Below are 18,228 nucleotides of genomic sequence, written 5' to 3'. Positions count from 1 at the left end.
AAAGAAAGATGAAATCATGAAATTTGCAGGTAAATGGATGGAACTAGAAACTGTTATACTAAGTGAAGTAACACAGACTAACAAATAACAAATGATGTATGTTTTCCCCTCATATGTGGATCCTAGAACCAAATCCTTATAAGTAAGTATGTAACCAGACATAACTACAGGAACCAGGATAATGAAATGGAACCAGGGAGATAAAGGAAAAGAAAGAATATGAAAGAGAAGAACAGTAGTAAACAGGCCTTAATAAGGGCGATATGGATAAAAATGGGTTTATTTTAGGGGGAGAGGGGAGGGAGGGTTATACAAAGAACCTTGAAAATAAAGGGAAAGAAGGAGCTCAAGAGAGGTGGGACCATAGGAGAAGGGTATTGTTAAGGGAGAAATGGGGGAAATGGGGGAAAGTTTAAATGGGGAAACCATGGTGGAAGGGTGAGACAATGCGAGAAATAAATAATGCCTAGCTAGGGTTAAAAAAAATCAGAGGGAACCATATTAGTCCAACAACCCACTGACAAATTATACATACAACTAGATCAAGGAATATATGTCTAGTCAAAGTTTATCTGAGAACCTTTGGTCTTTTCCAAGCTTTATCTGCATGGCACATGGTAATTAAAAGTACCAGAGTGGTGGAACTAACCTTCTTGGATATTTATCAACACTGATCTGGTCAGAGGGACTTAAAGGACAGTTTTTGCTCCTTGCCCTCCAAGGCTGACTAAGTTCCAGGAGACTATGGAGCATCTCTCAAAATGTCTTGTAACTGTGGTGAGTCATCTGTCCTCTTGTCCAGGGAGGCCATGGAGACCCCACCAGATGGACTTGAACCAGTGATCAGGCTACAAAAGGAGGGCCAACACAGAGGAAACACTTCCTCCATGCTTCCAAGCGAAGCCAGCCAGCCATGGTTGAGCAGGATCTTTGACTTATCTTCACATAGGTGGAACTTGTGACAGAAAGGAGCCAGGGGCTCCTCCCAAGCCCATGTTACCCCTGAGGAACAGATCCTCAAATGACCTTAAGAGTAAAAATAAATTGGTTTATCTGGGCCAACTGCATGGTCTTAATCACCCAAAAGGAAAGTATGACAGAAGATTAAAGGGGTCAACATAATTCTTTAAGAGTCCATGTGTATAGCTAAAGGCTACTTAACAAGAAACAATGCCGGTGGTGGGGGCGGGCAAGAGACTCCCAGACAGTAACCCAGCATGGAACTGGGAAAATGAACAGCAGACCCCAATCTTTTCTAAAGGAATATTGGCAACTGATTGCTGCTAGATGAGGAAGAGCTGATCTTCCTAAAACAAGGATCTCTAGGTAGGCTGACTAGACTCAGCGGATGGGCAAGCACTGGAGAACGGCTGGGGGTGTCAACAACAGAGTGTACAGTAACAGGGATGACAGGGATGACAGAGTATATGGGCTCCAGGGGGGAGAGGCATTGGAGGCTGTCACTTTGGATGTGGGTATAAAGATGAACAAGAGTGTTTGGGATGCTCTGTATGAAATACAGACAAAAAAATCAATCAATAAAAAAATGACTTTTATTTGAGGAAGAAGCATAAAAATTTGCTTCATGTTAATCGGTAGATGTGAAAAACATTACCATTGAAATCTCTCTGATGACTTTATACCTATGGTCAGGTGCCAAGGATCTCAGAAGATAACCGACTATGACTAGTAGTAATCAGATATATAAAGATTAGAGACGCACGTGCAAACATCTTAGTATCAATTGCATTAAAAATGAATTTTTCTGTATGAAACTATATTTTAATAATGAAATGGAGATCTTTTTTGAAGTTTAAAACCTCATTTAATTTTATGTCTTATAGGGTTTATATGGAGTACAATATTGTATAACTGTATTAATTCAACTGTAAACCTAAAAATTTACAGTCAATTTTGAAAGAGATGCATCTTTGCTCTGGAAACTGTTACTGATTATGTCAATGCTGTTGTAATGAAATGCTTCGTTTAACTATATGGTCATTAAATAAATAATTTAAAAATAGACAAATAACTGGCCATTTTAGGAAATAATAAGCAAGGAAAATATTAAATACAAATTATTGATACAAATTTGCATATTAATTAATACACAATTATTTAAATAACATTTACTTATATTATTTAACATATCTATTATTTCAAAGTAATAGCTAATTTGTATGTTTAGTGGATTACTGAAAATGCTAAGATTTTGAAAAACTGTCATTCAAGAGCAGTAAAAAAAATTTCATGAGTAGTAGACAAGATGAATTCATATTTTTTTGCAGAGGCAAAGGTACATACTTGGCTCCCCATGGTTGTACTGAAGGTTTATCTGTCTTGTCCTTAACATTGATTTACCTTGAACAGAAGCCATATGACCTTCAGCAAGACAGAACCTACTTTCTAAACAGTCCTCACAATGAATAAGCTCTAGAACAAGAAAATTTTAAAGAACTGTTCCTACTATTTGAGGCTCTCTGAAAAGATCACATCCCCCTCCTTCTTGACAGGAATTCCAGCTAGGTTAGTTTTACTCCACACCCTCACTCACTAGAGAGCAGTTGTACTTTATGGGGTATCAGCATTGCACTCAGTGCAGAAAGCCACGGTTGCCTACACCTGAAATCAGGAAATCAGAGTTCTCACATCACTGTGGTTAGCTTTATGTCATGAGCACAAACATTAAATAACAAGTTAAAAAGTGCGTGCTTGGAAAAAAATCTTAAGAAACCACTGCTTTCTCTGCAAGTCCGATTTCCTGAAGCATTTCTTTCTCATACCAATTTTTAGAAATTCGGTTTGCTTTTTCTGGGAAGGTGTAGTCTTTGAAGTTTGGTCTTTGGTGCTAAAGTGCAGAGCAGTCAAGAGCTCAGAGGGTTTGGAGAGGGAGAACACAGATATAATAAGGTACTTACAATTGTACTGAAAATTCCGGCTGAGAAGACATTGTTGAACTGAGGCAGGACGAGGGGAAAAAAAAGAACCTTTTGTTAGTAAAAGACAGCAAATAGCATGTCTACTCCAACTTTGGAGACACTGTCTCAAGGCGGCCATTGTAGTAAGAAAGCCCTGTCTACAGGGGAGAACCTGCTTCACTTCTAAAACTGATGTCTCGTTCATTCCCTGCGTGTCATGCCCTGGGCATTTTCAAAGGACCCTGGCATTTAGGAGTTCCCCAGCTGGCAATATATTTGTTTTTGCCTCTCTTGAATCATCACATCTAGATTATTTTTAGTCTCTGCGTGACTCACGGAAAAGCCCTTCTCTTACACTGCACATAGACAGACTCAACTAGGTTTAGACACCAGTGGAGAGTCACAAAGTGTAGACATTAGTGGGGTCTCGCTAAATGTAGACGTCAGTGGAGAGAGGCCTGCTGTAAAGCAGACAAGATATCAAGGCTGCTCCCCAGATGCACCATTTTGAATTTTATGCCATAAATGCAAATTTGAGAAAAAATATAAAGAACTAAGTAGACATAAATTTTAAAAATCATTGAATTTTTTGAAACTATTAGAGATTTCATGAAACTGCCACATTCTCCATGTTTCGTTTTTCAGTGCCTCGCTATTCTTTCACTTCCATGACAGGTATAAAATTAGAAGTTCAGTTCATGACACGTTTAAGCAATCATCTGTAGGAAGTTGGGGAAGAAGCCAGAGGTGAGATACTTACATATAACTTACGCAGTTGCTTATTGAGGTGACCGATGTTTCCAGAAAACAGCATGGCCATATCCAATAGTTCCTTGAGGTTCATAGATCTGAGGCCACCTACAGTGTCATGTGTAGATGCAGAGTGCACATTTTCCCACAGAAGAAAACTTGGTACAAACAGCAGCAGGAATGTCCCTGACGAAATGTGCAATATAAATAGGGAATTGGTACAATTTATACTGGAAAACACATAAAGCCAAATAGTCAAAATATCTAAAACTATAAAACACTGTGTAGTATTGATGCTTTACGTACAAAATAAAAAGTTATTTTCAGCCAAGTGTGCTCACACAGGCTTTTAAACCTAGCACTGAGGGGAGGTGGGGGCAGGGGAAAGAAGCCAGTGGATTGCTGTTATTTGGGGGGCAGCCTTGTCTACAAATTAAGTTCCAGGTCAGAAAAGGCTACATATTGAGATCCTGTCTCAAAAATAAATACTTACCTTCTGATAATTCCTATTATAGAATGTAACTTCTCAAAAATGATGATGATTTTCTAAAATTATTTTATGCATGGTACATATTTATGTATAAAGTTAGTATATATAAGTTGATTCTATTTATTATGTGAAATATTTAAAGTCTGACAGTTGCATAAGGAGATTGTAAGGTTTTGGTTTTACACTACATAATTTCCAAATTGTGCTTATCAACAACTCATTTTAGATGAAACTTTATCAAGAACAGAAACAAATATTAGCATAATGCGATTTTGGAAAGAGTGCTTGAACAGAATAGTCAAAGATGGATAGAGTCACATCTCCTAATCTTGCTTAGTATGTCCCCAGAACCGACATGATTAAGTTCACACAAGTCAAATACTTCATAGAGAAGACACACAAACTGGGACACATTCCTTTGTTCCTCCTGCAGTTGGTTGATTTTCAGCACGTAGACCATTGTCCCCTCATTCCAGTCAAATGTATCTATTTCTGCGCTTTTGACTTTTTGAAACAAATCATTCAGTTTTCTGAAGCTTTACTGGGCATTTGAAAATGTGTGAACACAATCCTTACTCCAACCAGTGTATACCAACAATAGGTCTCTTTTCCACCTTAGGTAACAAACAATTCAAATGCCTCTAGACATTTCTACACATCTCCAGGGAAAGATGACCAAGAAGCACTGTTCCAAGAGTGTACTGTGCATTTTCTTTCTAGAGTAGTGATTAGGTAGTATTTCTCGGCTCTATTTGATTAAAAGTGTCATGGTAAGGCATTTACAAATGTTCATTAAATCCAGGTAGGCAAAACTGACACCAAAATGTAAACCATCCAAAACAGCATTGGAAATTATACAACGTTTAAGCTTAGCTACCGAAAACTGGGTGAAGAATTACTTACAGGAACGTGGTTGAGTCAAAGTCAGCTGCATCTCTGAGCAGTAACAGCACAGTTTGGCTGCCGACCCAGAAAAGGAGTTACACTGCTTTCTGCCTGCAGTTAACTTTCCACCTCCTATATAGACCAGCACACTATCCCCAAGGCCACAATGCTAAGGTGTAGGAGGAAGTAACTTCTGATATGGAGAGGAGGGTCCCATGATCCACCCCCTCAGGGAAGGTGAACAGCCTCATTACTGTGATGACTGAAGTCGTCATATCTGCGTGGGTTACCTTAATTCTTGGCTGTGAATGGAGTCCAAGTTCAGCTGCGCATCACCATGATCATTGCTACTCTATGAAGACTGACAGATGGCAATTCTGCATCCTGGGAAAACAGCTGTGTCCCACAACTTCACTCTCTCCAGGTTCTTACAAAGTTTGGTCACTTCTTAATTGTTCATTGGATCTTATATTTATAAAATAATCTTGGAATAAGTATTAGAAACACATTCTGAGCAGTTTATTTTTTATGAATTTTAGCCAATATCTGTGGAATAATGTAGTGTTTAACAGTACATAGTGAGGATGTAAAAGCAGCAGTTTGGGTCAAATACAGATGTTTAGAAGGATTTTTGGTAAGCAAATCACATTTATTTTTTTTTTAAATAGCATCAAAGCTCTTTCTGATGGAGACTAGGAGACTCCCCATCACAGGTTTGCAGCCAGGCTTAACAGTAACAAGCGTAGGCTCTGTCCATGGCTTAAATACAGTCACGGTCAGCTGCACCTACAAGAGTTGTATCATTCATTGTGGGGTCCATACATCCAGCTTGGCTTGGTAATAAGTTCAGTTTAGTCTCAGCAGGCCTCTTAGTGACATTTCACAACCTTAGCCAGAATAGAGCCATCTGGGACTATGAAAATCAGACAACACTTTGGGCTCTTCCAGTTGTGAACCCAGGGTGATTTCTCCATGTCATTCAACCAGAAAACAGGTTCTCTCATTCAGAAGACCCTTACACTACGCATTGTTTGCATCCATAATGTGCATTTACATAAATGGCTTCTGTGGCCTTATTGTCTACCAGCCCACAGGCAGCATCTATGAAGCCAGAAGGTCTGAACTTCCACCTCCTATATAAATGGATCCTTCAGTATGGATCCATCTACTGAAACCCTGTCAAACTACCACCATGAGTTGTACCCTTAAAAGAGACTGACTCTTCCCTTCCCAGAAGTCATCAGTTTGCAACAGTTTGCAATAGTCCCTCTGGTAGAGTGGGGTTTCTTAATTCTAAATGCCCACACTGGGATTTTGTTTGAGTTGAGCTTATTTGGGACTTGTACATGGTGTCACCATTGCTTTGAGTTCATACGAACCACTTCCTAGCTTTCTGGAACACTCTGCTTTCTTGTGCTCATACCTGACCTCTGGCTTACAATCTTTCCACTACCTCTTCCTCAGTGATCCCTGAGCCTTTGGAAGAAGTTTGATATAGACGTTCAATTCAGGGATTACTCTGCAGTTTCTTATTGTCTGCAAGTTGAGCAGTTGTGGGTTTCTGTGTTTATCACTATCTGGTGCGTAAGGACGTATCCCTGGGGAGAGCCAAGTGACTCATTAATCTATGGCTACAGCAATAAGTCATTAGGATTTGCTTTACTAATATATCTACTTAGCAGAATAATAGTGTTAGGCTCTCCCCTATGTACTGTGGTCTGTTTAGCCACAAGTTTCTAGGTCCAATAGGCCCAATATCACTCACAGGGATGGGCTCCATCTTGTGACCCTGGCCTTAAATCCAATTAGAAAGAGATAGTTGACTCCCATATATTTATGCCACTGTTGCATGAGAGGTCACATCTTGCCAGCCTAGTTGTTTTAGCTTGCAGAATTCACAGCTATATGGATAAGGATAATGGTTGTTTTTTCCTACTGGTAGCATGCATACTACCTTCCAGCACAATGAAAGCCGGCGTAGAGCTGACACTGTGAAGTCAGCACCGGTTTGATGTCTCCTTGTTTCCTCTATGGCTCATGTACTTAGTGCTGCAGCGGTAGGGTCATTCCTATGTCCTCTTTGTTAAACCCACAGTGTCGGCTTAGTGCCGCTGTAAGTATATGCTTGTAGGGCCACCCAATGAACCACGGTCAGCCTATCCACAGCCTCATTCACGAAGAATCGGACTCTCCCTCCCCAAGAAGATATCATTGTCACAAGCCCATAGCTAAGGGTGAGATTTTGTTAGCCCCTGCCATATCTGTACTGGGACTTTGTCTGGTTTGAAGTTGTGCAGCTCGTTATTATCCAGTCACTTTTAAGTCTCTGTATTAACATGTACTAAAAAAAAAAAAAAACCTTCTGATGAGGGTTGAGAGATGCACAACTCTATCAGCATAAGGATGTGTTTAGGAGGCAGTTTATCATGTGTTCTTTAAGCAATGTAATAGTATCGGGTTCTTCCCTGGGGCCTCTGACCTACCCAACCATAGTTGTTGTCCCAGGGCACTGTACAGGCATGAGCTCTGTCTTATCCAGGGGGCCTCAAATCCTATCAGAAAGCAAGAAATTGTTCCCACAACATATGTGCCTTTATACACAACTAGGCATATCTTGCCACATTGGTCATTATTGTATCTCACATGGTTCTCAGTTGAATAAGACTGTTGATCAACTTTCACACCCAGGAGGGTTCATAGCACCTCTGGATACTCTACTATAAAAGCTACACAGCAGGGATGAAGCTTCAAGCTCAGTACAATCTTGATTTCTCAGTGTCCTTAGACTCAAGTATGTGGTAGCTTTGGTAGCAGGGTCTTCCCACTAAATTCTGGAAGTTATCCAAGAGAACATCCAATAGACCAAATATGAGGAGATGGCATATGGTGTATCACTGACCAAGGACTCAAACGGAGGTAACCTAAGAACTATTTGATAGCCAATGGCACCTGAGGGAGGCATTATCCTCCCATACAGGTCAATAAGGTGTGGTTGTTCAAATAAAACATCCCCCTTCTCTCCTGTATCTGACACATAGTTCCCAGTAGTGGCAGTGTTTGGGAGATTGTGGAATCTTAAGGAGGCAAAGAAGAGCTGCTAGAAAGCGCATTACTGTGGGCAGGTGTGGAAGGGTTATCATCTCAGCCTACTTCCTGCTTGTTTTCCTGTGTGCATAAAGATGTGACCAGTGAGCTTCTTTCTCTGGCCACCGGGGTGTCCCCTCTAAGGCAGGGTGGACTCTCTATCACTCTGGACACACGAGCCAAAATAAACACTTTAACACTTTTTTCCTTGAATTTGTTTTGGTCATGGTATTTTATCACAGTAACAAAAATGTAACTAATATGTAGGATCACTCCAATTAAATATTTTATATATATAATTAAATCCAGCTCCAGCCTTTTACCTGAGAATTTCACAATTCAATTTTTCTTTAAAGCTGACTAAAATTCCATTGTCTATATGCCCTATACTTTCATGAGCCATCATTAGTTAGTTGCTAGACAACTAAACTGTTTCCATTCCCTCCCTACTGTGAACAGAGCAGCAATGGACACGGACGAATAGGCATCACTACCCTGGGATATAGATTCCTTTGGTTATCGCCTCAGGAGTGGTGCAGCTGGGTCACTTGTTAGATCAATACCTAGACTCTTGAGGAACTTCCATAGGTTTCCATAGTGTCTTACATCAGTCTACATTTCCACTATCCAGCTACCTTGGTGTTGAAGACCAACCTCAAATGTGGGTTATACCATTTCATGGACAGTGTCTCTGAGTTAAAAGCACAGAGGAAATGGAGTTTATCATTCATCTCTCTCTTCTTCCTGATTGTGAAAGCAATGTGAACAGTCACCTCACCTCTCCTACTGTGATGAAATGTGTCCCCTTGCAACATCAGCCACAATGACCTCTTACTCACCAAAGTTGATATTCAGCTCTTTGAACAAATTAATCATAAAAGGAATTTGCACGAATTCCTCACCAATGATTCTGTAGCGGTCATGTGTATGAGGCACATTCAGTGAGTTCACAGTGTTTTCCAGCTATAACTGGAAATGGGCAACTTCACATCTTCAGAACTTTTTTATATCACCTTGCCTGCTGTGTATGACTTCCTCTAGACAGGTTCTGTGGCCACAACTTGATCATCACCCATAGGTGTCTTCTGAAAGGCTTTTGTGTTTTCTGAACATTATTTGCCCATGAAAAATAAGTTCAAGTTAATTTTCTGTCCTCAAGTGATATCTAGAAATCTGGTGTATTCCATATTCCATGTGTCTCAGCAGGGCTCCTCACTCAAGCTTAGTATCTTTCAGTATAAAGTGTATACTGTATATCTTTGGTAGACATAATTTTCCACTTCCTGCTGAAGATGATCCATTTTACCTTAGCATCTAATTTACCATATTTGTGCTTTACTGCTTACTGTATCTACTGAATTTCAAGGTTGACATGAATTAATACTTAACCATAGCTTTAGCCAAAACAAAAAGATTCAGCATATTAGTAGAGGTTCAATACATTCATAATTCACACTGAGGGTCCAGTTACAAGTGCTGTGTGCCCACATATGCAGGAAACATGACCTCAGGACCTGAGGTGATTTCCACTCAGTGAAATCTTCACCACATTATCAGGTTCAGCCATTCTAGAATAGAAAAAAAGTCTTTTATCTCACACATAGTTATCTCCTCAGTGTACTGTGGTCATTTTGGTTTTCTTGCTCATCATCACCTATGAGTCTGCCTTAGTTCAAGAGACACGACACTGCATGCCTTTCAGAATGGAGCCTTTCATAAGATGATACCATTCTAGAAACCCTATGACCACCAAAGCCATCCCAAGCTAGTGACTTTTGTGTGATTGCCTTGTAAATTGAAGCATGAAATTCACAGACCCCAGAAATAAGTTTTAGCAAAAGCCTTTCCTAGGGGCTGGAGAGTTGGCTCAGCAGTTAAGAACACTGGTTGTTCTTGCAGAAGGCGTGGGTTCTAATCCAAGCACCTACATGGCAGCTAACAACTGTCCATAACTCAAGTCCCAGGAGATCCAATAACCTCTTCTGTCCTCCGCAGGCATTGCATGGCACGGGTACACTTACCTACATGCAGGCAATACACTCACTCATACACATAAAATACAAAAATAAGAAATAAAATATTTTAAAAACCTAAAAAGATTTTTAAGTTAACATCCTATCATCACAAAAGAAAGATTTTGCTGTTTATTTCTATTATTTCTTCCAAAGATAACTGGTGAGTACATGTGAATCACTACCATATTTAGAGTTCTATAATGTAGTTATTTTTAATTAACCATTTGTTTTCCATGGCTGAGGTTTAACAATGGTCAGTGGACTGGGAAATTTGAATAAAATCACAGGGCTGGGACCAATAAGAGAAAAATAGTGACCAGGCCCATCCTTATCTGTCACTCCAGATACTTTTTCAAAATATTCCAAAGTCCTCACTGCCTACAGACTGTCCTGTGGCTCCTTTAGTCTTATGTGTTTACAGACTGAGTCTAAAGCTTGATGAAAAATTTTTATCCACAAAAGCTCTCATTTTCCTCAAACAAATCTGTTTACCTTCCATTCATCCCACCAGGCAAAATTCTCCAATTTTGATATGCTTCATGATTCCCAGATGTAAATCCATCACATCTATATTTCATTTCCCTGGGGAAAATGCACCAGGTAAACCTGAGGCAGGAAAATGACCCAACACAGGAAATACTACATCACGATCATTTTCATAGCTCTGTATTCAAATCCACCTAATATCCTCCTTGATCCAAGTGCATTTTGAGTTTCTTCAGGATGGATTTTCATTGATTTGGCATTCACCAAAGCACCAGCAGTCTACACATCAGCAGGAAAAGGCATTTGCACCTTTTCCTCCAATCAGTGATCAGACCTTAGAGCTTCCCACAGACACAAGAGCATGGCTCCTCTTGCACTGTTAATATTTTCCAAGGAGCCCTGCTTTGAGGTCAGGACCCTTCCTGACACATTAGCTTTTGAGTGACACCCTTTTCTGCTTTTTTTCTTTTTGGGACCCGTCTTGGTTGCCTTAGCGATTCACAAACCCATCTCACACTACAACCACTGAGATCCAGCAAAGCATCTCCTAGTGTAATTGCGATCCTATGCGAATCCAGAGCTAGAGAGGAGAAATTCTAAAGAGAAACAGCGGAGTTCTACCCTTTCCCTGTCAGTCTGTGGCCTTTACACCTACAAAATCAGTCTGTTTGTCATACAAAATTAGCATGTTTGTATACAATAAGAGGGAGATCAAGAGCACCTATAAAAGGATGTTGAAAAGGTGTCTCCCTACTTACCGAAGGAGTAGGCTTGAAAGCAACATCTGCTGGGTGTGTAATTTTGCATGAAGTCTCCTACAGCTGCAGAGAAATAAATATTGATAAAAATGATATTCCTTGCATAGAATCTACTATGAAAGTGTTATATTTCTTGAGCTAGGAAATCAAATTAACAATTACACTCCAAATACAATGCATTCATTTCTGAATTACTTTGGTGTTTAGCTATGAAGTCTGCTTGGATTCTTCTTAGATCAGTATAAAATTAAAGAGCTTTTTTTTCCTACCATAGCTCTCTAAGTTAAGATATACACTTTTCTTTCCAAGTAAAATTAACCTTTCTACTTCACATTAGTAAAATTGTATTTATTTTGGAAATTAGGCAGTATCATTTATTCTGAAAGTATAATCCTTTTCTAAAGAGTAACCTTTTATTGGGGGGTCTTATTCATAGAGGACTAGTGTTCTGGGTTGACTGGTACATATGTAATGATCTTTGAAATGAAGACTGAATTTAAATCTGTAAAAGCCATAAATAAATTTTCTTATATAGGAAAAAATATCTTTCATCGATTTTGAAGTTGTTTTTTGTTTTTTCCGTGGGAGCTATGTGGTGGTAGCTTCATTGTTACACGTGTAACATGGATCCCTCTGCTGTAGTTGTATCTGCTGAAGAAGCTCTATTTTCCCCCTTGTATGTATTCATATACAAATAGGGGATGAACATCTGTGAATTCATAGGTGACTATTCTTTTTTTGTGTTTATTCATGTGTGTGGCATGTGTATATATGGCTGTGTCCTTACCATGGCACACTTGTGGCCACTGGAGGACAACTTGCCAGAATCAATTCACTCCTTAAACCTTGTCAGACACAAGAATCAAATTCAAGTCCCCAAGCATGGTGACAGACACCTTCAGTCACTGAGCCACGCCACCCACTTTACTTGTACATCCTCTGCTCTCTTCTGTTTATGTGAACGCTAGGTTTCTGCCAACGCCGTGCCAGTTTGTTGTTGCTGTGGGTTTCCAGTGAAAACTGGAGGCAGGTGCTCCAGTTCCTGCAGTCTTATTTTTCCTAGTTAGTCATCCAGCTTTACCAGGCATTGGGCTTCCCACTGAATTTTAGAATTCGTTGCTCAAACTCTCCAAATAATGGTTTTGGAATTTTGTCCACTATCGGTTTGGACCCTCTCCACCTTTTAAGAAACCCCTTATAATCCCTTTGACTGTGTTTTTCTATTCTTATTTTTGCTTAACAGACAATTGCCGGTAACTTCTCAGCTAGGTTGGCTATCTTGTCAGCCTCCTCCCTCTTTGCCTCGGACTTGCACAGATCTTGTGCGTGCAGTCACAAGTGCTTTAGATTCACGTGTGCAATGTTATGTTGTGTCCAGAAAGCATATTTTCTTGTTTCGATCCGCTGCTTCTGGATCTTAAAATATTCCCACGCCCTCTTCTTCAGTGACCCCCGAGTCTTTGTAAGAGGCAGTACGATGCAGGTGACACAGATGGAGCTGAGCTCTGCAGTGTCTTGTTCTCTGAGAAGTGTGCTGTTTTGTTTTGGGTTTTGTTTTGTCAATTTGATCCTAACTTGAGTAATATGAAAAGAGAGAATCTCAGCTGTGAGATTTCCTCTTTCAGATCAGACTGTGGGGAAGTCTATGGGGCATTTCTTGTTTGCTGTTGTTGTGGGAGTTTCAAAAATAAGAATGCTGAAAGAAATTTGTGGCAGAGATGGGGTGTTGTTGTGAAGACCATGATCGTGCTGCTTCTTGGGAGGATTATGGAGGATTTGGGAGCTTCTGCCTGGAAAACCCTTTGCGGTAAAGTGCTCAGAGTTTGATGAGCTGTTTGAGATACTTTGCTTAGAACAGCTATGCTGAGAGGATGTGAATCATGGAGACTTAGCCTGGGAATTTTACAGAAGGAAGCAAAGACTGTCAAGGGTATTCGTGTGATGTTTTGGATTAATGATTGGTGGAAGTAAAACCTTTTCTTTACTAGGACAATCAATGCTGGTCACATGGGGCAGAAGCATCAGCTGTACCTAACAAAAGATTAGCCTCATTGAGGTGAAACCTTCGGGGTCAGCACATAGAATCTGTGGTCTACAGGGTTATAAGACGGCATCTCAAGTTGAAAGCCAAGCTTTACAGTGAGCAAGAATATTGGATATGGTACTGGTTTTGAAGGCATGAGTGGATCATGGAGAACATCTGAGGACTGGCTCTGTGAGTAGCCAAGGGAGATCAGTGGTGAAGGTACAGTCTAATTTGTTGTGGAAACCCCAGGATTAAAGAGGTCAGTTGCTTTGGCACCTTACATCAATTTACACTCAAGTCACTGTTACTTGGATCCATGAGACCCTTTCCTGTCCCTATGCAGTAGCCTAGGCAGGAGAAAAAAGACTATAAGGAGAAACATATAAGCCTCTCCCCACACCTCTCATGCTGTTGCCATATTTATACACACAATGCTAATTTGTTTTACAGGCACAGGTCTGTTGAGAGTTGATTCCCACCTCCGGGTAAATATACAACAGCCTCCCTCTTTCTTTGTGAGGAGAACTGCTTTAGCCACAGAGGAGTCTGCCAGACATGCAGCACAGCCACATTTACTGTTGAGGACCACAAATACAGCCTAGACTGATCATTTACCCATCTATAAAAACTGTAATAGAGAGTGACACAGACTTACTGCAGTTTCTGTTGTACGATACAGCAAAGGTACTATTGAAAACACAGTTCAAACCTCAGACTATCCAGATAATTTATCACATATCATTACTTACTGCAGTTACCTACAATGATTCCAATTGTTTCCCAAAAATGTGAAAGTGCAGATTACATAAAAATCTAAACAGATTAATACAAAAGCAGGTTATACACCACAACAAATAAAGCAATTTCACTGTCAAGAAAATGGGAATATTTCCATCATATACCCAACAATATTCAGCTACTGTACGTACTTTAAAATGAAGACCAATAGTACAAAATAACCCACATCTGGAATTAAGAATTCACAAGGGTTTCTTCAACTAATGAAACTGAAAAACTACACTATCATTTTCAAGTATTAAAAGGAACATTTAGAATGTTCTTAACAAAATCAAAAGTTCTTTTCTCTACAAATTCATCAATATGTAATTACAGGTTACTAATGTCTAAGTGTTTTTGAAATGGAAAAAAAATCCCAACAGATGGGAATTCCCTCGATTCACACCACTGAGAACAGTAAATAATAGTTGTGTTCCTGAATATGTTATGGCCAAACCATCCTGTACATTGAGATCCATAAATCAGTTACCTCAATTTTCCATATTTACTCAGATTTGGGAGAAAATTGGGAAAAATAAAATGGATTGATTTATTTTAGCTTGGATAAATATATTTGAGGAGGGAAGTAATTACCTAATTTAATTCCTTCATGAATGGTTATTACTATCTTATAATTTATACAAGGTCGTAGATATGAACTAGATCATTTAAAGATTAGGATGTAAGAGAATGTCAAGAGTGAATTCCAATAGGCAAGTTAACCAGCCACCCAGGTTGCTTCCATTAACTATTACACATACAGAATTTTTGAGATGTAACTTACTTGTCAGTTGTAGACTTACTAGACATAGTTGTTGCTAGGTCCATTACTATGGTAGTTAGAAAATTAAATATGTTTCAACATTCATTTTCAAATATTCTTGATCTCAATTCCTATATGCCTGAAAAGCCTGTTAACAATGGAATTGTAAAAGGTTAGACTGTTAATTAGAGGGCTTGACATACTATTTATTTGTAAAATGTCTTCTCCCTAGTGAGTTACTCAGCATAGGAACACATTAAGATTAGGAGATACATTGTAGGATCTCAGTTTTAGAAACTAACACGTGAAATGGTTTCGTGAAGTCCCAAATCAATCAAGATGAAAAAAAACTGAAACCAAACAGAATAACGTGTAAAAAGGCCACTGAAAGAAGATAGAGTTCGGCCACCACCAACCTTCTCTGGGACTAGGCATGGGTCACACTGCTAGAGAGCTCCCAACTAGTCTGATAAGTTAGTCAGAACCCTCCCACTCAGTCACCATCGTTCTACTCTGGCACTAGTCATGGACTGAGCTTCTCCAGGGCTCCCATCTACCCTACTTATCTAGTCAGAACCTGCTCACTTGGTCAAGTACCTTCGTGCTCTGAGACCAGATTTATTGTCAATGCTGGAGTGCTTCCAACAAGCCTGGCCAAGAACAAACTGAGCTGTGCTCTGGAATACCCTGCCAAGCTAATAAGATACAAGCCCACCTGGTTGACATCTTCTGAATCCAGAACTACACCTGGAAGGCTGTGCTCCAGCTCCAGACTAGCCTGGTCAGCAAGCTGGAATCAGTCTGCCGTGCCTTCATCTCCACACTCACAGACCTAACCATGATTGCTCACTCACACATCTGGTCTGCCTAGAACCCTCGCATCCATCCAAAAGTGGGAACCTGAAGCACAGACCAACTAACTGTTCATACCTGATCAGAAAACAAATCTACATAAACATAGTGAAAACAGAACCAAACTTCAACTCAAGAAAGGCAGGCTAGAATTTCATATCAGGTATACAGCCAACAAAAGAAATCCATATGCCCAGGTCACATACAAAAACACAAATCATAAGGAAAAACAAGATACCATGTCCAAACCCCACCACCAGAAGAATCACAGGGACATGATCAAAGAATTCAATGACATTAAAGAACACAGAAACAACTCAATGAACTCAAAGAGATAGGAATAAACGTAGAACTGAAACTCAAGAAAATACGAATGGATGACTAAATGAAACAAGGACAATTCAGGATTTGAAACGTGAATTCACAAAAGAGATCAAAACATTGGAAAACACTCAGGCTGAAACGTAGAAGGAACTGGAAAACGAAATACCAATTTGAAATGACAGAGAAAGTCTCTCCAGTGGAATACATGAATGGACACCAGACCATGAAGACCGAACAATAATGCTGAAGAATTAGACCATTCAAGAAAATAATATAAATTTTAAAGAATGACAGGAATGGAGTATAAAGGAAATACAGGACACCGTGAAGAGACCAAATCTATGCATCTTAGGCATAGAGGAAAGAGAAACTCCCCTGAATAATATTTTGTGGTGTATATATGCATGTATATATGTGTGTGTGTTCCCTAAATTACCTATACACAAACAAGAAGTATGCCAAACAGCAAACATAGTCCATAACAAAGATAGAGTACTGAAAGCTGCAAGAAAAATCAACAAGTTACATATGAAGGAGAACCCATCCGAATAATAGTTGACTTTTCAATGCAAACTTCAAAAGCCTGAAGAAACTTGAGCTAAGTATTCCAAATTCATAGATGCCAACTCAGAATACTTTATCTAGTAAAACCGTCTATCATAGTCAAAGGGAAAGAAAAATCTTCCATGATATAAATAGGTTAAAAGAATTCATGTTCACCAAATCAGCCCTACAGAGAACACTGGAAGCAAAGCAAAAAAGACGGAGTAAAGGAATGGCATTACCCCAGAGGCGATGGAAAGAAACAAATGAAGATATAAAGTATGTAAGCACAAATAAGACTAAGAACACAAATACAAAATAAAATGATGGTAACCAATAAACGTCTTAAAATAATAACTAAATATCAGTGACCTCAACTTCCTAATAAAAAGACACAGACTAGTGGAACGCATCAAGAAACAAAATCCATTTTCTGTTGTTTACATGAAACTCATCTTCCCTTCAAGAACAGGCACACCACCTTAAGATGAAAGGATAGAAAAAAAAAAAATTCCAGGCACATGGCACAAAGAAACAAGCCAGCATTGAAATTCTAATATGTGTAAAATAGACTTCAGTTTAAAATCAGCCAGAAGACATAAAGACGGTAACTTCATTCTGATCATGGGAATAACCGACCAAGAAGACATTACAAACATGAACGCAGATGTGTGAAACTGTGGTGTACCTAATTTCATAAAAGCAGTACCACTGGCCAGAAAGACCCAGATTAACCCCAATTCAGTAATAGTAGGTTACTTCACACCCCACTTCTCCAAGAGATCAGTCACTTTTTTAAAGCATGTAATGCTAGATGGGTTAGCCAGGCACCAGTAGATGAATCCCCACTGAAGGATATTTAGGCACACAAATTTGACTTGATAGACCTTAATATATATGGAAGCATTCATAAAATCTGGTGGGAGGTTATAAAAGTGGTCCAGATAGAGGATTGGGTATAAATATGGTCCAAATATATTGTATAAAGTTCACAAAACTTTAATAAATAGAAGAATACATGACAAGAATTATGCTGGCCTCAAACCAGAGTGACTTGGAAAACATTAATTGCAAGTTAGAGGTTATGCTCCTTTGCCTCTGGGAGACAATAAGGTCAGAACAATATTTCACTGATTTAATAAAGACTTACAAATAGTCATCTCCAACTGTTATGTAATTAAAAGTCTGATTTTCTAATCTCCTTAGACAACGACCGTCAGTATTAACTCACATTTGTAGGGAAGAGGTGGCCCTTTAATGATCACACCCATTCTTGAAATCTTTCATTCTGTAATTCTAAACATGTTCTAATTCACTCCTACACTATACATCCTGTGACTTCTGTCTCCTTTCTGTCCTCATCGAGTTCTAAATCTTCTTTCATATATAATTTATATGTGTATGTTTTATACACTGTTGTCTAGATCTACATGTGACAGGAAAGACATTATGTTTTTCAGAAGTCCATCTCTCCATATCTTGTGGGTTTTGCACCATAATTCCCTTTAGTGATTCTCCACCCACACACATTCTCTTTTCTATGTTATACATGTGTAT

The 18,228-nt window shown here is 39.2% G+C and overlaps 1 protein-coding gene across 1 annotated transcript in view; it reads right to left on the bottom strand.

Annotated features, from left to right (window-relative positions):
• The window catches only part of LOC103739988 (prolactin-7B1-like), an 11,138-nt gene extending 6,009 nt beyond the window's left edge, over positions 1 to 5,129 (bottom strand). The window contains exons 1-3 of the mRNA XM_017799984.1: positions 5,062 to 5,129; positions 3,679 to 3,854; positions 2,919 to 2,957 (exon numbers count right to left, since the gene is read on the bottom strand). Of these exons, the coding sequence (XP_017655473.1) occupies positions 2,919 to 2,957; positions 3,679 to 3,854; positions 5,062 to 5,092 (246 nt within the window). The 5' untranslated portion in view covers positions 5,093 to 5,129. The remainder of the gene's footprint in view (positions 1 to 2,918; positions 2,958 to 3,678; positions 3,855 to 5,061) is intronic.
• Between the last annotated feature and the right edge of the window lie 13,099 nt (positions 5,130 to 18,228).

The sequence above is a fragment of the Nannospalax galili genome, unplaced genomic scaffold (assembly GCF_000622305.1).
Source record: "Nannospalax galili isolate Female #2095 unplaced genomic scaffold, S.galili_v1.0 scaffold2161, whole genome shotgun sequence".
NCBI lineage: Eukaryota > Metazoa > Chordata > Mammalia > Rodentia > Spalacidae > Nannospalax > Nannospalax galili.
Note: the sequence above shows the minus strand (reverse complement) of the source record. Positions and strands in the feature narration are given on the sequence as shown.